A 25582-nucleotide genomic window follows, 5' to 3' on the forward strand; every position below is an offset into this window, starting at 1 on the left:
GGGCTTGAACTTAGGGCCTGGGCACTGTCGTGTGTGTGTGTGTGTGTGTGTGTGTGTGTGTGTGTGTGTGTGTGTGTGTACCTGTCCTGGGGCTTAAACTTAGGGCCTGGGCACTGTCCCTAACCTTTTTGCTCAAGGAGAGCACTCTGCCAGTTGAGCCATAGCTTCACTTCCAGTTTTCTGGTGATTAATGGGAGATAAGAGTTTCATGGATTTTCCTGCCCTGGCTGGCTTTGAACCACTATCCTCAGATCTCAGCCTCCTGAGTAGCTAGGATTACAGGTATGAGCCACCACAGCCTAGCTTTTCCTATAGATTATTGAGCACATATGCTGATTTAGACAGAAATAGGGCACAGAGGTATGTGAGGCTGAGAAAGTGCCCCACTTAGTTGACATCCAGTAAGCTCTCCATGATAGGACGAAGCTTTCTCCAGCTTCTCCACTTTCTGTGGCATTTGAGGTCCACAGCTTGTTTCATAGTAGGACCACAAAAGCAATCCACTGACCAACTGACCTACAGCAGTAAAGTCATATGGCCAAAGTTTCGCAAAGAGTTATTGCCTAATCAGGGAGTAGAAAGAACCCACTATACTATGCTGCCAAGGGATAAGCTATTAAACACAAAGCATTTTTCCTCTTTGGTAACAGAACCCAAGACATGAAATAGGAGTTTGGCAGAGAGCTCCATATTACATCCAAAGAAGAAATAGATTTATATTAGGGTAGTAAGTGCTTTCTTTGAACCCAAGTATGAATGATAGAATTCTAGTCTGACTGTGGAAATTTGCGCAACATTGGGAGAGATGTCTCAAGGGATCTGTGAACTTTTCTTCTTTGGTAGATTTGTGTCAATATGACAGTGAGCATTTAAAATGTGTACTAATTGGTAGGTAGTGGGCTCTTAGTAATAGGAAACATAAAGGAAGATCCCATTTAATTATATAAAGTTTTGACTGCTTACAGAACCCTTCCATTACCTAATTTGACTTTGCCTCAGTTCTCAGATAGGTTGCATTAATCCCCATTTACAGAAGGGGTTAATAATACCTTGTGGAAGGACAGAAATGATTTTTATTCGTGTCTAAGTTTGAATATGAATTAGTCTGCTATAATTTGGATCTCAGATGTCTCCAGAGGCACACATGTTAAAGGCTTGCTCCCCTAGCCTGTGGTACCATTGAGAGTTGGAAGCTTTAAGGGTGGGATCTAGTAGGACGAAGCCAAGTCATTGGGAGAATGCCCTTGAAAGAAATATTAGGTTCCTGCCCCCTTTCTGTTTCTTTTTGTTTTGTGGTTGCCATTAGATCAACGATTTCCTCTGCCATATTCTCCAACCTTGATGCGCTACTTCACTAGAGCCCCAATGCAGTACGTCAAGAGACCACGGCCTGAAGTCTGAATATCATGAACCAATATGAATTTTCCTCCTTTTAAATGGATTACTCTAATATATTTGTACCAGACCAGGACATGTGCATATTTTAACATTATCTACTACTATAAGGCTTATCATTCCTTATTAAGCCACTAGACAATAATGACTTTGTCTTTTTTCCCCCTGAATCCATTCCTCAAAGTTTTCTGGGCTCATCATTTGAGAGAGTGCTTATCTGGTTCCCTTTTGTTGTGTCTTGCTTTATTCTGTCTGTCCTGAGAGGCAGAGATGGTCTCTTGAACAGAATCATTTGAAGGTTTGCTGATTGATAATAATATTTGTTAAATGCTGACTGTACCCTAAATGGACTCTTTCAGATAACCACTAATAGTCCTCAGATACGTAACCTTCATTCTTGTTATGGGATGAATTGAAGTTCTCTTTGAAAAAAAATTGAGGTTTCAAAAAGAGAAAACTATATACATTCATGCATGTACACACACACACACACACACACACACACACACACACACAAGTGCAAAATCAGACCCTTCTTGTTTCTCTTCTCCTTTCCAAAAACCAATTGGCAAGAATTTGCACAGTGGCCAGGGTGAAGTCATGGATCATAACTCACATGGCTTTCCGAAACATAAAGCACTCAGCCTGCTGTAGTGACTTTCCGTCCTGTGGCAAGCCTCTGGGAGCAGCAGCTTCAATGTGCATAAAATATTTGGACTTCGCTGTGGCCTTGGATATTCTTCCATGTGGCATTCTCATTAGAAGGTCAAGGAAATTCATCCTGTATCCTATTACTGTCAGTTGAATGCACACATGGCCAGAGGCAACTTCTCAATGAAGATTAGCAACTCTTTTGTGAGTTAATGGGGTCAAGATGGAGACAGCTTTGGGACAGTGAGCACACCGGGCTCTGGATTTGAATCCAGCTTGGCCAGGTCTAAAGTAAAATTTTCTGGGAAGGCTTCCTGGAGTTATATGCTGAAGGCTTATAGATAGTTTACATTGAGCAGCTAAAGAACTCACCGTAAGTGATTTTGAATATATTTTTCCAGAGCTTAGGCTCTTTGCATTATTTTATGCTGCATCTCTAACCACACTTTTTAAAATCTGTCTAACCCTAGGGAGTATTTGAGGATGTCACCCCTTATGAGATTCAACTCTACTATGCCCATCTGATCTTCCCAGGGTTTGCTGATATTGAATATTAAAAAAAAAAAAACCAACCTGACAACTCCATTCATGTTATAAGAGTAATGCCTATTATGTAGGAAACTTAGAAAATACAGTCAAACATATTCAGTACAGAAGTTAGTGACTTATGTTCCATAAGCCAAATTTGACACATCCCCGATTTTTTAAATAAAATTCTTTTTTTTGTGATATTAGGGTTTGAACTCAAGGCCTGCAGGTGTTCTATTACTTGAGCCACACTCCAGCCCAAATAAAGTTTGACTGGCACAGCTGCATGCATTCATTTCTATGCTGACTACACTTGTCCTGAATAGTTGTTTGAGAGATCATATGACTGGTAAAGACTAAAATATTTACTCTCTGGCTGCTCATGGAAAAAAAAATAGCTAAGCCTTAGCATAGCACACAAGTGCTGTCTGTAATCCCAAGTTACCCACTACCCAAAAGAAAGAATGGCTAACATTCTGATAGGCATCTTCAGTCTTCCCTCTGTGTGTAGGAAGTTACATCTGGGGAGAGGAAACCATAGTTTTATGTTGTAACCTACTTTTGTTATTTAACAGCATGCTACGAGCATTTCCAGACTATTCTTATGTAACACACATTTTAAACAACATAGAAGTTTATCACATAGATATGCCAGGATTATTTAACCAACCCTCTGTTGCTGTATATTTTTGTTGCATCCAAATTTTCACTTATATAACCAAATGCTGTGATAAATTCCTCTCACGCACGCTTTTGTGTCTGTCTCTGACTCCATGGGAAACAACTTCATCCTAGTTTTTTCATGTAGGTATGCCTTGTTTCCCACCACATTTGGAGTTATTTGAGGGCAGGGATCTTATATCCATATTTTCATCTCAATTTTTTTCTGTTGTCTCACACAGATGCAGTAAATAGTCATGAAATGCTTGAGGAAGCTGTGCTTTCTTTGCTACTCACTTTTTAAATGGCATTTTTTTTTTCCAGAACTAGAGTTTGAACTCAGGGCTTCAAGCTTACTTCACTGGTACTCTACCTCTTGAGCCACAACTCTAGCCCTTATTTTTGCTGTTTTGGAGATAGAATTTTTTTGTGTGTGCTTAAACTGTCTTCAAACCTTGATTCTTTAGAGCTCAACCTCCTGAGTAGCTAAGATTACAGGCATGAGCTACCAGCTCCTGACTATATACTCTGTAATTCTTCAGTTTTCAAGGTGGTGAAATGTATACTGCATTAGTTCCTAATGGCTGTGGTTGCAAGTTACCACAAACATGCTGACTTAAAACAACATACATTTCTTTTCTCCCAGTTCTGAAAGCCAGAAGTCTGAAACCAATTTTACTAGGCCTAAATTGAGCTATTGGCAGAGCTATATTGTCTCCAGAGTCTCCAGGGGAGAGTCTGTTCCTTGTCAGTCCAGGGATCTGATGGCTGCTGGCATTTCTTGGCTTGTAGCCACATGACTACAATCTCTGCCTCCATAGTCATAATACATTTTCTTCCTCTGTTCCATTCCTCCTTCTTCTATCCTGTAAGGGCATTTGTTGCTGCATGTAGAGTCCACGTTCAGAATCATCTCATCATCTCAAATCTTGAATCATATCTTTAGAGCTCTTTTTTGCCTTCTAAATTAAGTTGAAGATTCCAAGGGCTAGATATGTATTGGTGGATATAATTCAACCTCCCATGTACATTATTTCATGTATTCTTTTTATTTATTTATATTTTAGGTATTATACTGAGGTTTGAACTTGGCCTCCAGTTTTTGCTCTACTACTGAGCCATGTTTCCAGTCTTTTTTTGTGCTGGTTGCTTTTGTGATAGGATCCCATTTCCTGTAAGGGTTTATACCTGGATCTCAATCTCTCAATCTCTCTCTCTCTCTCTCTTCTCTGTCTCTGTCTTTCTGTCTCTGGCTCTGTCTCTCTGTCTCTCCCCCCCCCTCTCTCTTGCTCTCTCACTCTCACTCTCTGTCTCTCTCTGTGTCTCCTTGGGCCCTATCCCTGAGCTTTTGTGCTCAAGGCTAGTGCTCTACCACTTGAGCCATAACTCTTCTTTCGGCTTTTTGGTGGTTAATTGGAGATAACAGTGTCATGCTCCTGGACTTCTTTGTCTCTGCTGGCCATAGAACTCTAATCCTCAGACCTCAGCCTCCTGAGTAGCTAGAATTACACAGGCACCCACCCTTGATCTTCCTATTGTATGCTTCCTATTGTAGCTGGGATGACAGATCCTTGTTACCACACCCAGCTGTGGGTTAAGGGGTCTTGAGAACTTGTCTACCTGGGGCCTGACCTCACACTGTTTTCCTTCCATTCTCAGTCTCCCAGGTATGCAGGAGGCTACAGGCATGATCCCTTTGTACCTGGCCTTTCACTTACTTGTTTGAAAATATTTGTGAGAGAAAAAGAAAGAAAATATTTGTGAGGCTGGGCTCAATACTGTACATTTTATAGTCCCAGCTACAAGGGGGAAGCAGGAGGATTGCTTGAGCCTAGGAGTCCAGGGTCAGTTTGGGTAACTTGGGGTGAGGAACCAAACTGACACTGGTGCTGTGCGAATTGCCTTTCATACCAGCAGGGCAGAAAGGACTTGTATATGGAAGACCAAGGGTAAAGTGCTGAGTTCTGATCACGCTGCCAGAAGACCTAGGCTCTGATACCACCATGGGGTGGGGCTCTTGTTTTTTCTCATTCGTGACTAACAGTTTGGACCAATCATTGTCTCTGGACTACTAGTTGCCTGGCATATTACTCTCATGACTCTATTCTGATGCAGGCAAGGACCCTGCAGAATAAGAAGGGCTAGCTGCCTTTCACAAATAGAACAGATTAGAGAAAACAGTGACTTGTCTGCCCAAGTCTTCACAGTAGACACTTGGCAGAGATAATAGTCAGCTTTGTGACCCTGGCTTTGGAGTCCAGGCACTGCTGGATGTGTCCACTGGGCCACACGGTGTCTCCTAGGGCAGGGCTTGGAAACCCCTCCCACCCTTCAGGAGTCTAGGTGTTGATCTGGGCAATGAGGGTCTCCATTATCCTGCTGCGGATTTTTTTTGTGAGTGTGAGGGGTCTTAGATCCTGTTCTGCTGGAATTGGAGAGGATGTATGCAAGCCTCAGTGCCATTCCTGGGCTATATTTCACATTTGTGGAAATGAGAAATGTCTATAGAAAGCCAGGATAATAAACGATAAGGCTGTCTAGCAGAAGTCTGTGCAATGATAGAACTGCCTTTGGTTAGTGGCCACAAGCCACTAAAGTGACTTTGAACAGTTGAAATGTAGCACTTACAACAAAGGAATGGATTTTTCATTCTAATTCAGTCTACATAGCCATGTGAAAACAGTGCAATGGTAATATATATATAAATATATATATGTATATATATGTGTGTATATATATATATATATGAAGCCTTCTATGCATTATCATTTATTAGTTTAACAATAAAGGTAGAGGGTCCCCCCTTTTTGTATTGTGTGTGATAATAGTGATTGAACTCAGAGCCTCATGCTTGTTAGGCAAGCCCTCTACTACTTGAGTCCACACTAAGCCTTTTGCTTTTAGTTTGTTTTTCATGCCTTTTACTTTGAACATATGCATAGAATACAGGCATTGAGTAGCTGGGATTAGAGGCATGCACCACCACACTTGACCCTTAAGTTATTATTATTATTTCCATTTGTTTTGCAGGGGAAACTGAGTTCTGGGAAATGAGAACTGTCCAAGCTCTCCCAGATGAATATGTGGCAGGGTCAGGATTTGAACCACTCAGGCAGGTGAACCTGCAGCCTGCCTATACCTTGAAGCTGAGGTTTCCTTCTATCACAGAAGGCCTGAGGTCAAGGTCAGAATACATTGGGATGTGTACATGATGGTCAGGGCCCAGGCCCAGGCCCTATGCTGATGGTGTTGAGATGACAGATTGAGCATGGAGTGGAGACAGGAGCTGGAAGTGGGAGTGATCTCTGAATAGGAAGGTGTTAGCATCTCTAGGGGTACACCCTGGTATGGGGTGGGGTCAGGCTGGTCCTGTCTCCCCCTTACTTGGAGAAAGGGGAAGAGCTGAGAAGCACTGCTAGCCCAGCTGCAGGATTATCCACGGGGGAGGAAATGATTGATTTTGCTTTTCAGAATGAACACAAATTAGGGTGGGGAGGAGGTCTCTCCAGTCCAAGTAGTGCCAGAAAAATCGCTGCACTTCAAAGATAGGGTTCAAGGATTAGACTCCTGATGTGGCCTGGAAAGCTGCATTTACAAGAGCTCCTGGGGTTACACTCTGGCTTCTTTCTTAATCCAAGAGGGCCATCTGCAGGCTGGGGACAGAGACCCCTGGGGCATCTTGGTATACCCAACTGGTCAGACCTGTTAAACCAGGCTACAGGCTTGGCTGCAGGTTTCTGGCTTTGTGTCCTCCTCACCCCCACCCCTGTCCTTTTCTACTATGGAAAGTTTCAATCATGGCCCAAGTAAAGGAAATCATAGAACTACCCCTTTTTCATATCCATCCTACAATGAAAACTTCATCTGCTTTTTAAATAATTACTGTGAATCTCTCTTAATCCCAGACCCCCAATGTGAGCTTTTCAGTCCTCTCTCCTACTAAAGAAAGTATCATGACTTGTTACAGATTGTGTACATATATCGAAATGCCACATTGTACCCCTTAAGTATGTACAACTACTATGTGTCAGTTCAAAAGCATACTGATTTTAAAAAGAAAGTCTCAATCAGAAGATATTCCTACACATGTGCAAAATGATAATAAATGATTATAAAGAACTGAAGTGTATAGCGAGAGAACTCTATAGAAATGTGTATCTTCATGATCTTTTTAGCAGTACTGAGGTCTGAACTCAGGGCTTTGTGCTTGCTAGGCAGGCACTCTACCATCGAGTCACACTCCTGACCTGGTGTGATGATCCCAGATATGCAGAGACACATAGGTAAGAGGATTCTGCTCAGCTGCTTGGCTGAGCAGAAATATAAGACCCTGTCTGAAAATTAACTAAAAGCAAAAAGCGGGCCAATATTGTGTGACTCAAGTGAGAGAGCAAACTGTTACTAATAAGGAAAACTTCACAGGGAAGAGGGGATTTATAAGAACTCTGCACTTTCTGATTAATATTTTAGTAAACATGAAATGGTGCCATAAATAATCTACTGGTTTAAAAAGCACAAATTCTAGTTACATTGGCTACAAAAACTCTCAGTCCTTCTTGTGAGGCCATGGTTATAAGGGGCAGCCCTGCCATAGGTGCCAACATGGCACAGTGGCCTTAAGTGAGACTGTTGCCTGGCTAGCCAGAAAGAGAATGACAGGTAATGGGTTCACAGGTATATATTCTTGGAGCTTTGATTGCCAGACGAATTTGACTTTGGTTCTATAAGCAATGGTGAGTGACACAGAGAACTCTGGGCTTCAGGAGACCTGGAATGCAGTACTGTGATTCTGCTCTGTGCCTCTTTCCCCAGCAGGTGCAGTGAGGAGGCTTTACTAAGGCATCAGCGAGGTTACCCTCAGCGCTGCGGCTCTGAGATCAAAGCCTGTTCCTACTTTCAAACCCCTTTTCCCTTCCCCATTCCTGTTCATTTTTTCTGTCACTCTTTGCTGTGCTGTGGCTAGATCTATCCCCTGGAGGGAATGCCTGCTGCCTTGGGAACACTTTTTTTCTTTTTAATTTATTTTTCTCTCTCTTTGAAATCTTCAAGGAGAAGAGCCAAAAATCTGTGCCCGCTTCTAAGCAGCCACTTGGAAGGGAGTTTGAAGTCAGGAGACCTGTCATGACATCCCTCAGGGTTACAGAGTAGGGTTCCCGCCAGGGCCTCTGCTTGCTAAACTCTGAACTGTCCAGACTGCTGGCAGATTCCATGCCCGGCCCTGCCTGGAAGCCTCCAGCTGGTTCTATGCATTGGGGGAAGGTTTCTCTGCTCTTTCCAAAATGTCTCCTGTCATCACAGTGTGATTTATGAGCATTTCCTTCAAAATATGAGAAAACTGGCTCCTGAAGATGCCCTGTATTAGAGGAGGCTGAGCATTTCAAAGAAGCAATATCTCCCTAGATCCCCATCTTCTTAGGCAAAGGGGGCAAGAGGTGAATACAGATGAAAAACACAGGCCACGGAGGTCTGGAGGACCTATGACAGCATCGAGAGCAATATTGTCACTAAGGGATGCGACTTTCCTAGCTCTGCTTTGAGCTTCTTCTTTCTCACAGAGGGTGGGTACCTAGCAGCATACTGTTGCTGGGAATACTATAAGCTTACTTCGAAGAAGGATCTACAGAGCATGGTGCTGGACCCAGAACAGATACACTCTTGAAATGCTGGCAAATGTGGAGACTCTTGTAACCATGGATTTGAACAGTGTTAGTATGGCAGGGTGTGATCTTGTGGGAATGCTGGTACTTCCATTGCATTCTGGCAGTGGGCCACCTACTACATGTTATCTGTGTAGCTCTAGTCAGAGAACAGAATGTGACCTTGGGCAAGTCCCACATCTTGGTTGACTTAAAGCTTTTATTTCTTCATCTGCAAACCAGAGGATACTATTCATAAGAGTGTAAGGGTCTGATATGTGTGGTGGGTAGTGTGTGGGTGGTGTCTGGTGTATGTGGTATGCACTTTGTATATTCTGTGGGGTGGTGTGTGTAAGGTGGATCTCTCTTTCTTTCTCTGTCTCTGTCTCTCTGTTTTTCCAGAAATAGAATATATATATATATATATATATTCCATATATATATAGAATATATATAGAAATAGAATATATATATATATATATATTCTATTTTTTGAGTAGTTTTTTTTTCTGAGTAGTTCATTGGAGATAAGAGTCCCACTCACTTTCCTGTCCAAGCTGCTTTGAAGCCCTGTCCTCAGGTCTCAGCCTTCTGAGTAGCTAGTATTATAGGCATGATCCACTGGGGTGCCTGGCTAGCTGGATCTCTCACTTAGTACACTTGAGCAAAGGCACTTGATAAGGGTTTATAATTAGTGCTGCACAGATATTGATGTTCAAGCATCCTATTTTGTGCTGACACAAGCCTCTCACTATCACACCCTCCCCACCCCAGAGCTTTCCTTTGAGGAGCTAGGTAGCCACATCTGAAAATGAAATATCTGAAAGAGTGAAAACCACCACTTCCAGACTGGCAGAGCAGTCTGAGGTGGCTGTGGGTCCTGAGAGAGTTCAGAAGAGGGTTGCTAGCCAGTGGCCCAAGCCTTGCTGGTGAAGTAGCTTCTGCCAGGGCTCCGAAGAAAAAGCTTGCAACCTCTTTGCTCTCTATCCTCCAGATGAACTTAGTGGGAAAAAAATCTCTTTTCCTAATGCATTTTAACTTGATACCAAAAGGTTTCAGTCTAGGTTTATAAAGCTACAAAGAATATGTTTCTGCCATCTTTTAAGTATTGACATTTTAGAATAACATTATAATACTCTCAACAATGTATCAAATGGAACCTCAGTTACACAGCCATTTCTTATGTGTTCTTCTTGTTGAAGTGTCACAAAAGTGTAAAAGAATGTACAGATCTTAAGTGTGCAACTCAATTTTGATCAATGGTACTTAACCACCCACCCAGGTATGGGACATTTCCAGAATGCCAGAAGGCAACTTTGTTTCCCTTCTCAGTTAATACTCTGTCAAAGGTGACTACCACTCTCATCTTTGTCATTATAAACTATCTTTTCATGATCTCATTTGTTTTGGCTGCTTTCCATTAGGTCTATGCATTTCAAGTATGTTGCTTTAAATAGCAGTAGTAGCTCACTCCTCTTCCTTGTGATATAGTATTCTACTAAATGATTATCTCACATTAAAAAAGTCTCTTTTACTGGCACTGGATACTTAAGGTTGTTTCTACTATTTTGCTGGAAAGCTAGTTCTGTTGCATGTGATTCTTTTGGTAGAATTCCATTGGTAGAATTGCCAGGTTGTAGGATAAATGCTGTAATAGATGGTATTCTCTGTAATCCATCAACAATTACCCCAAAAGAGTGAAGAAAATTACATTGTTTCTTTATCTTCTTGAATTCGTTCATGGAATTTTCTCTTGATCCATTTTTATGCTTGAGACTTGTTGGTTATGTTACTTCTTTATTTCTTCCCAAAACATAAATGTAAATTGAATAGATATTTCAAATTCACCCTTGACCATACAAATCTAATGATCTTTCTTTTGGATTGGTTTATAATTTTAGTCATCATGAATCTACAATCCTCAGGATGACATCAACATTTTACACATCTGATTAACTGTGAAATACAAAAGGCAGCATTGTGGAGGAAATGCATGATGGAGCAGTCAGGGCCAGGTTAAAATGCAGATTCTGATTCAAAAGGTCTGGGTTGGGGCTTGAGATCCTGTTTGTCTGTTGTTTTTTCCCTAGCTTTATTGACATTTGGACATTGATAGACAGGTGATTGCACATAGTCAGTGTATACATATTGATGGGCTTGAGTAGGTCCATGTGTTCAAGTCCTGTGGTAATGGTTATGGTGATCCTGCTGGCTCGTGGACCTGTGACCTAGGCGAGATTTCAAAGCAGTTTTTATTTTTTATTTTATTTTATTTTTTGTCGGTTGTGGGGGTTAAACTCTGGGCCTGGGCCCTGTCCCTCAGCTCTTCAAGCTCAAAGTGAGCACTCTATCACTTGAGCCACAGCACCACTTCCTCAGAGCAGTTTTTAAGAGAGAGTAAGAGTAGACCCTGAGGATCCTAGGTGGATTTCCTCTCTCCTCCCTGAACTGCAGGCTCCTCAGGGAAGTCTTTGTGCACCTCCATTTTCAGACTCTCTCTCTAAAGGATGTTAAAAGGATGCTGGCCACCTTTTTAGACAACACCTTTTGGCCAGGTAAAATGGATGTTCCACGGACTGGTTTGAATGGTTTGGAGATAATGTGGAGAGAAACTCCTCAGCAATAATGTTTGGGTCTCTGCGGTGATGACTTTGAAATCCATGGTGAGAATCTGGACTTTATCCTCAGGCCACGGGGGGGGGGGGGGGGGGGCTGGATTCTGAGCAGGTTGCCAGTATGAGCAGAGTATTTGAGACAGATGGATGTTTTGAGAGCTTGTGGGGGTGGCTGAGGAGGAGTCCCTACCTACCTGGGGGCATGGCAGCAGTGACACCATGAGGGCTTGATGATGAGATTGGCTGTGCTTATTAGGATTCAGCCGTGATTTTTTAAATTCTTGACTCTCAGCTTCTCAGTTTTTATGCTGGCTGCCCAGACCTGGTTTGATCACTCAGTATTTTCTGAAGTGTGGACTCCATTCTTCTAGTGGCTCTTCAAATGTTTATACATGGAGCTCAAGGTGATTTAAAGCAGAATGCAGGCCTGGCCTCAAATAATGGCTCCCAGAGGGAGCCATATCCTCTTGGCAACCCTCTTGGTTCTGACAGTCCTGGAGAATGTCTTCCTTTAGCACCTCTCACTATGCCACTTCCCTTTTGTTGACAGACAACAAACCACTCAGGTTGAGGGCCTTTGGCAAGCAATAGTCCAGATAGGATTTTGCATAATTATTGTTTTTGTTGAACTCATTTCCTGTGTCCTGGGCTGCAAGGTCATGACATAAACCTAGTCTTTCTCAGCAAGTTCATTCCAGTAAGAATAAATGAGCTAATCTACTAGATCTTAGGGAAGAACTTCATAGCCATCCACCACCACCCAGCCCCAAACTGTACATGTGGGTATTTCAGAAATATGAACATGACATGTATGAAATCAGTTTGGAGCAGTGGCTTAGGCTGAGTGGCAAAAACGGGGTCTCTATCATATCTTTGTGCCTGTGGGTTGCCAAGTAATGTTCAAGCTCAGACCAGCCCTGGGTGGTAGTGGGGGGAGTGGAGGGGTGCTGCTTAGGTTGCTGGGTCTGGGCTGGCATTGCTGGGACAGTTGGGTGGGTCCCGCTGCTGTCCCCACCAGTGGCCTAACCTTGGCCTCCTTGCCTCCTGCAGAGATCCGCACGCAGCTGGTGGAGCAGTTCAAATGCCTGGAGCAGCAGTCCGAGTCTCGGCTGCAGCTGCTTCAAGACCTCCAGGAGTTCTTCCGCAGGAAAGCTGAGATCGAACTGGAATATTCCCGCAGCCTGGAGAAGCTGGCTGAGCGTTTCTCCTCCAAGATCCGCAGCTCCCGAGAGCACCAGTTCAAGTGAGAACCTGGACATGGGTCCAGGAGGTGGGAGGCTGTCGGGCGGGCAGGCAGGCAGGCAGCCAGACAATGGGTGACAAGGTACGAAGGAAGCCAGACTTTGTGAGGCAGAGGGCATGCATGCAGTGAGGCCCTGGCTCCGAAGGCTCCTTGTACTTCTGGGCCCGCATTGTCCTCATGCATAAAGTGCAGGTGGAAATAATTAGAACTAGAGGAGGAAGGGAGAAAGGAGTAACCCCAAGCAAAGTTCTTGTCCCAGACACTAAGTGCCAGTATTTATGTGACTATTATTAGCCTACCAAGCACCTGGCACACAGCTGTCTCTATTTATGCCTACATGATACCCTTCTCCCTTAAGGACATCCTGACCCTACCTAGTTGTGCTTTCATCTGGGTGCCAGCCAGCTCCCGTCCAGATTCCTTCAGCACAATGACCTTAACATTCCTTCTCCACTGAGCAGGTACTTGAACCATTCCTGTCTCTTGCTTCCTCCTCAGTACCCAGAGGCTTTCTGCCCTTATCTACTCGATTATGGTGTGTGGACCCTTACCTGTTGTGACTTTCCACATCCTCTGACTCTGGGCTTCCCCCATGGTGGGCTTCCCCGGTGGTGGGAGCTCTGGCTACAGAGACAGGCCCTGCTGGGGTCTCATCTCCTTCTCTACCCATTCCTCCTGGGAAAGGAACCAGATCACTTTCCACACTAGGAAGAGGGGCAAGGTAGGATGGGGGACACAAGGGCCACCTGTTCCCTTGCCTGGCCTGTAATGAGCTTGGCCAGCTCCGTGTGGGTTCATTAACTGAGCCACCACATGGAACAGGAGCCCCAGCTGGCAGTCAGGCCAAGCAGGCTGCTTGTCACACTATGAAAGTCCAATTAGGGTGTTATCCAGGCGGATTCAGCTGGGGATGGGCACTCTGTGTGATGGTAGGGCTCCCCATGGCTTTTGGAAGCCAAGAGTCTTTAGGGCGGGCTGGACTCACCTTTGACCCCAGGATGCTCACTGACCTCTGGCTGCCTCTCCCTTGGAGCTCAGTACATGAGGTCTGGGCTGTGCTGTGAGCCCTTTAGCCTCTCTGGCCTGCTTTCTTCATTTAAGAGTGGCTTCTGCCCTCCCAGTAGTTCAAGGGCTGGAGGGCAGGGTCTGGGTCTTGTTCTATTCTTACTGCAGTGAGCCCAGCTCTGGCCACAGATAGATGCTTGTGAGGTGAAGGAAGGGAAGAAAAAGAGAGAGAAGGAAAGGAAGAGGAAGAAGGAAGAGAAGGAGGAGGAAAAGGAAGGAGGGAGTTTATTTGATCTATATAATCCATTTTGGCTGAGACATATGGTTCAGAGACAGAAGTGATGTGTCCAAGATTTTGTAGCAAATTAGAGGCAGAACTGAGATCCTTTCACTATAGGCCCAAAGTGTCTCCTTTGCTCTGGGGCCATAGCTTCCCCCGGGCCCCAGGTGTTCTCTACCTGTCTGGACAATGGGAAGACACATAGCTTTCAGAAGGTACTGTGTTCAGGCTGAGACTCAGCTGGGCTCAGTTCTGTGTGGCACGTGATTCAAAGGAAGTTCCCGATGACAATGATGGCCCTGATGGAGGACCTCCGGGGCAGGCTGAACATTTGGAGAACAATACAAAATTCCTTTTCTTTTCTGTTTTGCTTTTTTTTTTTGTGGTATGGAAGTTTGAACTCAGGACCTTGTACTTGTTAAGAAGGCGCTCAGTTACCTTCAGCCCTCCCCCTCAACCCTGGGGACTTAAGACAGGGACTTTCTGGGCTGGACAACGATTCGCCTATTTTAGGCTTGCCACAAGAGCCAGGCTGACAACCACCTGTCTCCACCATTGAGATGGAGTTTCATGGACATTTCTGCCCAGGGCGGTCTTGAACCCTGATCCTCTGGATCTCAGCCTCCTGGGTAGCTAGGATGACGAGTGTGAGCCACCAATGCCTATCTGCCTTGCATGTTTCTCCCCATCCAAGACCCAGACTTGAACTCATTATCTGACCCTTTATGCTCATTGACAGGTGCCCTGCCAGGTAAACCACACCTCCAACCCCATACTTTGCATTTTTTACTTTTAAAGGTTAGAGGGTGAGAATGCAGCTGAGAAAACTCATAGGGGGGGTAGGTATGGATGAAAATCAAGTGGTAATTAGAGTTGCTGTGGGGACACTGTATCCTTTGACTGACTTAGGACCTAGGTGAAATGTCCCCCATTCCTGTACCCATCACCCAGCTCTGGGTTTCTGAGAGGGCAGAGTGGCCTTGGCAGCAGCCTTGCTATTTGGAGAAGGAAGACTAGACAAAGCAACAATCTGGAGGGCCAGTTTGCAAAGCTTGGTGATATGGGAGCTTGTCTGGAATGCAAAATCTCATTCTCCTATCCTCAACTGCTGTACCATCAGTCTGCCTTACACAGCCTGCCTGCACCTTGTGGTCGACAACTGCCCGGGAAGATGATTTTCTAGATGAAAAATAGCTCACATCCCACTCTCAGGCTGCACTAACCTTCCCTCCTTTGACCAGCACAGAACCCAGTCACTGCTCTTTCCAGCTCACCTGCAAGGCTTAGCTTTTCTTTTTGAAGGCCTGGAGTGGGAGCCTTCTGAGAGCATGACTGTGCTGTGGAGGATAGCATGCAGGGCCTTGAAGCTGGGGGGGTGAGTGGGCTGTTCTGGACAAGCTGGCTAGTTCCATGAAGACAGGATTCTCAGAACTTAAATCCTTTCTTCCTCTAGGTTTTCTAGAGAACTATTTTACAGCTCAGTACTGATGGCTCAGGTCTGTAATCCTAACCACACAAGAGGCTGAAATCCAGAGGATCATGATTTGTGACTCTTATCTCCAATGTACCAACAAAAAGCCAGGCTGGAGACATGGCTAAATGGTAGAGCACAGATTGAACAAGCAAGCCAAGCAAGAGCCAGGCCCTGAGAAACCCTGGATTAAAACCTTGATACCAAAAGGAAAGAAAAGAAAGAAAGAAATGGTTTTTAAAACACTTAACACTTTGATGTGTTTGGGGTTGAAAGTAGAGAGGGAAGCAAGAGGGAAGAGAAGAGGAAGAGAATGAGAAGGAGGAGGAGAAAGGTAAGGGATAAAGGAAAGAGGAAAAAAGAATCCTGTGTTGGGAACATAGGCCTACCTTATACCTCCATTTAAAGATTCCAAAAGTACATTGGTATATGGCAGGCTCTGAGAACTTTTGCAACTGGTTGACTTCTTTCTGGAAGTTATTTGGCCACAGAATTCTCCCTCCTCATAACATGTATTTATATTTCACAAATGAGCACCCCTTGGGACAGAACTTAAAAAGCTCTGTTGTAGACAAATACTGATTTCCCTCTTAGTATCCATATTCTGCAAATATTGCTCCATATTTGTGACAACCACAGCTCCTTTCTATTCCAATTCCCTTGATTTGTGATAGCCATCACCTCCCAAAGGAAATGCCACTAAAAATGCTTTGTCCAGAGGGGTTGTGTGTTCCTGGCTGGTTTTAGGACCATTGTGAGAAAAGCAATAAGGAATTCCACTGAAATATGGAAGAATTGTTTGGGAAAAGTCAGATTTTTAGAGAGAATTGGGAGGTGCTCAAGTGGTTAGTAAGTAATATTCTATGCAAATATATTGCACAGGAGAGGTTTGGACTGTCTTCCAGCTTCATAGGACAGCTGGGTGGGAGGATCCAAGTGAATAACTAACTTCACTTCAAAGAAAGCGCTTTGCATTTAGATCTAGCCTTCCAGGTTATTCCTGAACAGAGAAGCATTTTTGCAGTGTCTGAATTGGGCTTATGTGCAACAAATTCAGGATTAACAGGTTGCTCAGTAGAGATGAAGATGGAGAAAAGCCCAGGGCGGGTCTGTGTCTTCACAGATAGTCATTACCATTTCTATGACCAGAATCACTCTAGTAAATTGTTTCATTTTTTTCAACTATCTCTTACCTCCACACTACCAGGGCCCAGTGCTCTCCCAGAAAAATCACAGGCACCATATCATGAGCTTTCTTGGTAAGTGTTGTATCTGGGTGGCAGATACTATTTTTACCTTTCTAGTTGGAAATCAGGAGATTGTAAGGAATCTTAATTTGCCCAGAGGGACACAGCTATAGCCCTTAAGTAACACAGCTAGGAAATCTTGGTTAGTCTGACTCCAAGAGTCAAAAATACTAAATCTGTGTTTCCTCCCGTCTGTAGCTAAGACATCGTCTGACCAGACCAGTTTTTCCTTGAGTGGGTATTAGGAGTACCTACCCCCCTGCCTGGCCAACTCTGCTCTTCTCACAGAGGCTGCTTAGGGGCACTGCCTCGGCAAAGCTCCCCAAAGGGATCCCAGGCTTGTAGGCAGTGGCTTCTCTGACTCAACTGGTTATGTGTGTGTTTCTCCTGGGGCCTGGGTCAGACACACATACACATACACACATGTTCATGCACACACACACACACTTTATACTCTATAAAGTTTTGTGAATGAACGACTACAAGGATGAAGGTACTAATGAGGATTTTCTTTATATACAGGAGGGAAAAAGACTTATTTGGGGCTGCAGGAGAGAAGCCAAACAAGGATAGCATTTTCCGAGAGGTAGATTTCAAGTCAACCTTAATTCTAGTAGCCAGAGCTATCCAGCCATGAAAGGGCCTCCTAGGGAGACAATGAACTCCCATCCATGGGTATCTTAGGTGGCCATTTTTCTAATATCATGGATGGTTCGATCCAATCTACATTCCTCAAAATATGGAGGAATGACCCATGAAACCAAAATGCTGAATTCCTTTTCACTTCTCAATTCTTTTCAGTGGCCTTGAGTACAAAAACCTCAGTTGGTTGTGTGTGCTGTTAATGGCTCTCTGGTCTCCTTTTGAGAAATAGAGAGCAGACCTTAGGCTCAGCACCTCCTTAGGACTGAATAATGCTGTTTTGTTAGCTTTGATTTTACTTTTTCAGTAGTCTGCAATTTATAGCAGGGAAAGCTTTAAAAAGCAAAAGTGAGAGCAGAGAAAGTCCTCTGTACATGTGTATGTAAAAAGCAACAATCACCCAGGAACTGTTGAGCATGGTGTGCAGCAAGGCAGTGATGTTGAAGCTGGGGTAAGCTCCCCGTGGGGCCCCTCCTGGGGTCCTCCTGTGAAGTAGGCAGCTTTCTCTTCCACCTTCCTTTCTTCATCTCCCGCAGAGGTTTTAAGATTCAGTTTAGAGTATGCTCTTTGCGATGACTGCTGCCCCTTTTCTTCCTCTTAGTCTCTCCATCTGGCTTTCCCAATTTCACACAGGTTCCCTGGAGTCTTCAGAGACTATTTTCGGCACACTCCAAAGTGTCGATCAGGATGCAGCTTGTTTATTTATGTCTGTGCTTGATATATATACATACATGGACATCATTTAAATTTTATACTAAAAATGGAAAGTAGATGTGGCAAGAAAGGAGATCTTTCTGAAGTAGTATGTAGGGATTTAGTTATCTCTGGATTTTAACTAGGCAAAGCTTACACTTTGCTTCTTCCTTTACCAGCCCTCAGCTGCTTTAGCTCTCCCCAGGGGTCCCAGTGGGGTAGAGAGAGTCAGGAAAGGAGTCCCTGTCCCCACCTAGTAGGCAAGGGAGCTGAAGGCCAGGCAGAGCGAGCCCAGATGAAAGAAGGGACCAGACTAGCTTAAGGTGAGGATTCTTTTCCTGTGCCTTATTTTGTAGATGGATCCATAAAGCACCAAGGCTTACATGGAAGGAGATGATAGCCCAGGTGATACCTGGTGGGGCAGGGAGTTCTGTTTTAGTAGGCTGGAGACTAGGGACCTGGCTTTTGGGGAAAGTGTCAGCTGCAAAAACTTGCCTTCCTCTCAGAAGAACCAGGGTCTTGGGGCAGTAGATTCTGGTTCATCTGCAATATGGGGCTCTGAAGCTTGGAACTGGATTCTGTTTGCTAAGCGGAATTTTCCAGCCCCCAGCTGAGAAGTTGGAGAAGCTGCCTCACTGCTAATTTCATTTTCCTAGCTCACCAGCTTGGCAAGGCTTCGTTTCTCCAGCCTCAGTCTCTTGGAACCTCATACCCACTTCCCTTAGCCAAAGAAAGAAAGAAAGAAAGCTGTGACTCACCAGAAATGTTCATTGCTACTTTCTGGCCATAAAAAAGGAAAATATATACATATGCAAAAGTTCCAACATTATGTCCTAGCTCAGCAGCTCTCTGCCTGCAGAGAAAAGGCTGGGCTGCAAGATGGGAAGAGCAGAAAGGTTGCTCAGACCGTGCCTTTAATGAGAGTGCACTGGCCTGGGTTCACCACAGCATCTTCTAAGTGGGAGTCTGCAACAGCAAAGATAGCTGCTGGCAGAGAGAGCTGCCAGGATCTCTGGCTATTTGCAAAAGGGGCAAGTGACCCCCTGGAAAGAAAGGGCTGATGCTTCAGGTGTCTGCAGCCACATGAGATGTGGAGCCACTTCTTGTACTCCCAGGATAATTCAGATGACACACCAGTGGTGCTCTATACATCTATCAGAAATAGGCCTTGAAGACCTACTAGCCCCATCATGTGCCATCTTCTGTCCCTGCCCACCTAACCTCCTTTGATCACACTGGCCTTGATTCAGTCCCTCTGCTCTACTCCAGCATACCCTTCCAAACTCTTTCTCTGGCACCCTCCAACTTGTCTTTCTGGTCAGTTTCCTAGCCCTTTCTCAAGGATGCTTCAATGACCCTGCCCCCAAGCTCACCCAGTTCCCTTTGTTCTGGGCTGTCATGCTCCCTTCCTCTGTGGTTCTTTCTGCCAGTCTAAATACATACATACATCTGTGGGATGTATATAGGGATGCTGTCTTCCCCACATCCTGTCTGCTCCCTGGAGGCAGGAACTACATTGTATCCTATGGCCCAGCCTTACAAAGTACTTAACACAGATGGATCATGGGGCTGCAGAGGTTTGCCACCTCCCCAACCTGGTGTTTGACACTGTGGTTAGCTAGTTCTTATGGGATGGGTGATCTGCATAAGAGCACTCAGGCAGGATTGCTAACAGAGAGGAGCACCTACCCCCGAGTCCAGGTGACTCAGTTTTACCACGTTGGCTCCCATTTGTGGCCCAAGGAGGCAAAAGGCCTGGTACCACTGTGAGGCTGCAGGTGCCAGCTTTCTACACAGAGGTCAGTTCTGGCCCTGACCCAGTGGACAGTTCACCTCGATCTTTTAGTCTACAGCTGAGCTGCCTACCTCACACATACAGGAGGGGAAGAGGGAGGGCAGAGCTGGAGAGCTGGGTGGTTAGATGGCAGGTGTGGAACAGCATTCCAGGTCCCTCCCGGCCCTCTTTCCGTCACCAGGAAAGGACTGTCCGAGCCACCTCCCTCTAGTGGCAGCCTTGCCAAGCTTCCTGGAGGTTTGCTTCCCCTTCCAGGTTGTCATGTGTGTCTGTGAAGTGGTTCAGTCTGTGTTATTCTGTGGTTTCAGATGTCATCCCAGTACTTGCTGTCAGCTTCTAGTCTTAACCCTAGCCCGGAGGCCTCCAGATCCCTTTGAAGTGAACATACTCTCTCTCATCCCTGACCTCCTGGCTCTGCTCTTCACTCACAACAAAGGCTTCCTCTATACACCCAAGTGTCCCAATCAGAAAACTGGGGAGTCATTCTGAATCTCTTTTCCTCCCCTCAACTCCCACTCCTACCAGGTTTAATCACTTTACTACCCCAGTATTGAACTCCTTAGCTTTTCTCTTAGCTCTTGGATGTTGCCTGCTGTCCTGTGTGTAGCCATGTGTGGGGGAGGGAGGGGGTCTGAAAGTGCCGTTTCAGAGGTTGGAGATGTGGCTCAAGTGGTAGGGTACCTGCCAATGAGCATAAAGCATCATCCCAGTCTCTGACAGAAAAAAAAGTAAGTGCAATTCTACCCTTTTATTTCCCTGTTCTAAACCTTGCAGTGGCTCCTGGTTGACCTTGCAGGTCACATTCCTAAAGCTCCTTTGCTGTATGGTTTTGCCTATTTCTCTCCAGCTTTAGCCATTCTCAATCCCACTTTAGAACACCATGCAAGACCCCCCCCCCCAGCGATGTCTCAGTCACCCACCTGCCCCCTCCTGGTTCTTGGCAGACATTTGGTCATCACACTTTTCCACCTGAAAAGATTTTCCCATGGATACTCCAGCCCCACCTTTGGTTCTCAGTCTAGAAAGTGCTTCTTCCAGGAAGCCTCTGCCCCACAGCTCCTTCCTATTAGGACCCTGCCCATCATTCTGTTTCCTGTGGATCCTAGCTCCCTTACTGAAGTGGAATGTCACAGCTCAGGGGCTTGTGCACCTTCTGTTGGACCCAGTATGTATATGCACACACACACACACACACACACACACGCCCACACTGGGAGCAAAGTAAGAACAGGAGTAAGGGTCAGAGACCAAGAGTGCTTAGCACAGATACTCCATGGGGCAAGATAGGATCATTGGTTTGTGTTGTTTTTGTTTTTTTTTTCTTTTTTCCTTTTTTAGTGACTTGCTGTGTAACTCAGGTAGAACTAGCTTGTTTTCCAGGGATCCTCCTTCCTTAGCCTCCCAAGTACTAGAATTATAGCCATGTGCTATGATGCCCTACTCTGGATTTTGATTTTCAGTTGTTCTCCTTTCCTTCCTAAGGCTCATAGAGTGGTCTTGGTATAAAGTATGGGAGAGAGTTGTGTTTCACTAGTTTGGAAAGCACTCAGACTTGAGTGTGCATCAGAATCCCCTGAAAAGCTTCTTAAAACCCAGATTTCCTGGGCTGATCCCAGTGTTTCTGGCTCAGCAGGTCTGGAGTGGATCTGCAGAATCTGCATTTCTGATAAGTTCCCTGGGTATGCGGGTGCTGCTAGTTGGGGAAATCCTGTGGGATGCCCTGGGTAGCATAATGCCCAGCCAGAGATGCCTAGGGATCTCTCAACCACGGGAGGACACAAATTGTCTTGAATATACTTAACATGTATTTTCCGTAACCCTTCCTCCCAAATGCAAAGGCAAAACCCTCAAGGCCCGTGCCTCTCAAAATTCCACAGAAGGACGACGGAAGGGCAAAGGGGTTAAAAGAGCTTGAGTGAATCCCAGAGGCTGGAAGTGGCAGATGAGGGGAGACATATCCTCCTTCTGTTCTTTGTCCCACAGTTCTAGAACTCATGCACGTGTTTTAGATATAGTCCATTTACTACTTCTTAGCCCCTGGGGAGGCAGCTGCTTTTCACAAGGTGAAAGTACATCCAGTAAGTACCACGTTACAAGAGAGTAGACGCAACAGGATTAGTGTCAAAGGCTTGGGCAGTGGGTTCTGGCTCCAGTCATTTGACTGTGGAGAAATCACTTAAGCTCTCCCGAGCCTGCTTCCCCAGGTATATAAAAACCAACCCTCGGGGGCTCCATGAGGTCAGTGATTACCTGACATGACAGTTCCAGTGAACCAACCTGAGCTGCCTTGGTTCCCCCAGAAAGGACCAATACCTCCTCTCCCCTGTGAACTGTTGGTATCTGGTCCTGCATCAGACCCGGCGGGAGAGCCGAGACCATGCCACCCTCAATGACATCTTCATGAACAACGTCATCGTCCGCCTCTCCCAGATCAGCGAAGATGTCATCAGGCTCTTCAAGAAGGTAGGCAAGTGGGCTTCTCCGTCTGTCTCAGGTCTTTTGCCCCAGACCGGCCATGGTAACACTGTGCCATGAGGGTGGGAGGCGGTTTGGGGGCAAGGGACTGGAAGGGCAGGTGTTGAAGGACAAGGGACTGTGGGTCATACTTGGTACTCCAGCCCTGAGTTTGACCCTCAGATGTGCCTTCCAGGGCATGATCTCAGCCACTTTAGCAATGACCACCACAAGACTAAAGACCTTTACCTGGATAGGTAGGTAGTGAAGGTACGCTGTAAGAAGTCTGGTAAAGGGAAAACTGAGGGAAAGTAAAGGAAGGGGTGACATTGTTCAAAAAGAAATGTACTCATTACTTGACTCATGAAATGGTAACCCCTCTGTACACCTTACTAATAACAATAAAATTGTATTTAAAAAAGAAGTCTGAAAAAATGGAGATGAATGCATATATATAAATTAAGACTCCCAGAAATGGTATCACTCAGGCAGTCTGATGTTTTAGGAAATTTCTTTGATGCACAATGCAGCTGTGCTTCCTATGAGTGCTTATGATTGATACATTTTCTAGCATGCAGATACATTTTTTCCCCAAATGAGAACAGTCTTGCATGTATGGTGTTACTCCCTGCTTGTTACCTAGCAAATTGTAAAATGTTCTGTTACACAATTTTCCCACATCAAAAATACATTTCTATAGCATTTTGAATGATTGCATAGCATTTCATTATATTGATGTACCCTAGCTTGTGTGCCTAATCTTTGATTGTTGAACATTTAGGTGATTTCTGTCATTTAAATAATGCTGCTGTTAGCTTCTTTTGCTTTCACAGTTTTGCTTTCTTAGGGTTGATTTTCTGCAATAGAATTTTAGAGTGAAACATTGGTTTGATTTCATTGCTTTAGGTGGTGTATTCTATTTCCTCTGGAAAGCTACAATGTCTAAAAGGCAAAAGGGATGGGCTGTCACTTTTTAGGCCCCTTGAGATCTCTGTATCCTGAGCTCCTTACACAATGTCTGGCAGGCTGGAGGTGCTGTGCAAATGTGTAGACTGAACTCATATTTATGAATGACAGTGTCCTCATTTGTAAAATAAGCTTGTGATTTAGCTCCATACACACCTTCTCTATCTAGTAGGGTTTAGGTTCATGCTTCCCAGAGTTAAACAAACCATGCTGAGGGAGATAAGCATTATGGTAGGGTATAGCGTCTGGGTCCAATGTTCTAAATTCTTAGATTCATAATTCTGGTCTATCTGTCTGTCACTGTCTATCCATCTATCTATCTATCTATCTATCTATCTATCTATCTATCTATCTGTCTGTCTGTCTGTCTGTCTGTCTGTCTGTCTGTCTGTCTGTCTGTCTGTCTGTCTGTCTGTCTATCTACCTACTTGTGGCAGCACTAGGGTTTGAACTCGGGGCCTCCCTGCTTGCTAAGTAGGTGCTCTGTCTACCACATGTGCCATACCCCTGGCCCCTTTTGCTTTAGTTACTTCTTGTGTTTATGCTTAGGCCAACTTGGATTGCAATCCTCCTATTTACATTTACCACATATCTAGAATCATAGGAATGTGCTACTACATCCATCTTTTTATTAGTTGAAATGGGGGAGGATTGTCTTGCTGACTTTTTGCTCAGGTTGGCCTTAAACCATCTTCCCAGTCTCTATCTCCTGAGTAGTTGGAACTACAAGTGTTGTGAGACACCACACCTAGCTCTTTTATTGGTTGTGTATCTTTGGGCTTGTTGCTTAAACTCCTCATTTTCCTCATTTGTGAAGTGGAGTGGAAATACCGCAGGGTAGTTGGGAGGGTGGGCAGAGTTGTTGTTCTGTGTGGACAGTGTTCAGTGAGAGCTGGCTGTGACCATACAAACACATAGGAAGATTATTACTAAGGCAATTAACTCATCTTCTCTAGCCAGGTGCTAGGTTTAGGGACCTGGTGATCTGGGATTGCTAGACACACAGAGAAGGGGGACAGCTGCCTTAAAATATAATCATCTCTCTATGGTCTGTGTTTACATTGTCCACTTGGAGAATTAGTTCTATGGCAAAATTTCAGTTGCAGGCTAATTGCCTTCACTGTGTTCTCCTCCAGAGCTGTTTATGAAATGTGGTGTAAGTTTAATATTTGCATAAGCAAACATAATTAAGGAGGTAAATACAGTGCAAAAAAATCACACAATGATTTGCAAAGTCCAGCTGAAGCACTTCACACGCCTGCCAGTTTGCACTCCCTGTCCTGTTCTGGCTCCCACTGGCTGCTGCTGTCACCACTTTCTTTCCTGGGTGGGAGTGACGCACAGGGAAAGGGTCATCAGGGCCTCTAGGAAATGAAGGGGCTTTTTCCTGAGCTGAGCCCTGGGACAAGTGAGATAAATCTTTTCAGTTCTCATTTAGGCTGACAGCAGCCTGACTTGTGATGGAGGTTAACAGGGTGGAAAATAATGAAAAAATACCTACAGCTGAGCTCCTGGCTGCCTTGTTACCAGGCCTGTCCTATAGAACAAAGGAAATGACCCAGCCCCTGTGGGCTGGCTGGTTTAGTGTGGTATGGCCCCTTTGTGTCACATCAGCTATATATAATCTTGGAGCTGAGACCTGAACTCCTTATGTAAGGCATGCCCCTGCAGCTTCTCAGCCGTTTTGAGGCTGGAGTCTGGTAGATTGCGGGGAGGGGGTCCTCAGTCATCCCACTTGAGGGAAGAGGAGGGAAATTCTTAAGAAGCTATAAAGAGAGCTCAGACATAGTGGCTTTGGTCCCTTCTCATCAGTGTGGCTGCACTTTCGTTGTCTCAGGGCCTGCCTATAACTAACCATCCTGGTGAGTTTCAGTTTTGTCATCTGGGAAACAGATAGTGCGATGCCCATGTTGGGGGCTGCTTTGACAAGCAGAGGTAGGTCAGGTGTTCCATGCAGGCATGGTATCCTACCGAGTGCTCACTAAATGGAAGCTCACTAGTGATCCCTAAAACCAGAAGCTCTTTCCTTGTCTGAGGTGGGGTCCTGGGGCCTGAAGAGGCTGTCTCTGACCACTGTGCCAAGTCTGGCTCTGGTAGCAGCGAGAGTGCAGACTTTTGGGTCTGCTCTGTTTCCTGCCGCTATCCTGGCTTGGGCCCGAGGTAATTGTCTTGCCTGCCAGCATCTCACTGATGTGGGATGCTGTCTGACTTAATAACCGACCTTTGCATGATTCTTCACTACCTTTCACATAGGGGTTGCACTTAGAAATGGAGGCAGCACTTCAAATTCCAGAAACCCAT

General features: G+C 45.0%; 1 protein-coding gene across 1 annotated transcript in view; it reads left to right on the forward strand.

Annotated features, from left to right (window-relative positions):
• Positions 1–25582, forward strand: part of Srgap3 (SLIT-ROBO Rho GTPase activating protein 3) — a 188356-nt gene that overhangs the window by 91358 nt on the left and 71416 nt on the right. Inside the window, exons 2-3 of the mRNA XM_013010354.1 lie at positions 12536–12728; positions 22162–22324. Coding sequence (XP_012865808.1) covers positions 12536–12728; positions 22162–22324 — 356 coding nt within the window. The remainder of the gene's footprint in view (positions 1–12535; positions 12729–22161; positions 22325–25582) is intronic.

Source organism: Dipodomys ordii, unplaced genomic scaffold (assembly GCF_000151885.1).
Source record: "Dipodomys ordii isolate 6190 unplaced genomic scaffold, Dord_2.0 Scaffold12, whole genome shotgun sequence".
Taxonomy (NCBI): Eukaryota; Metazoa; Chordata; class Mammalia; order Rodentia; family Heteromyidae; genus Dipodomys; species Dipodomys ordii.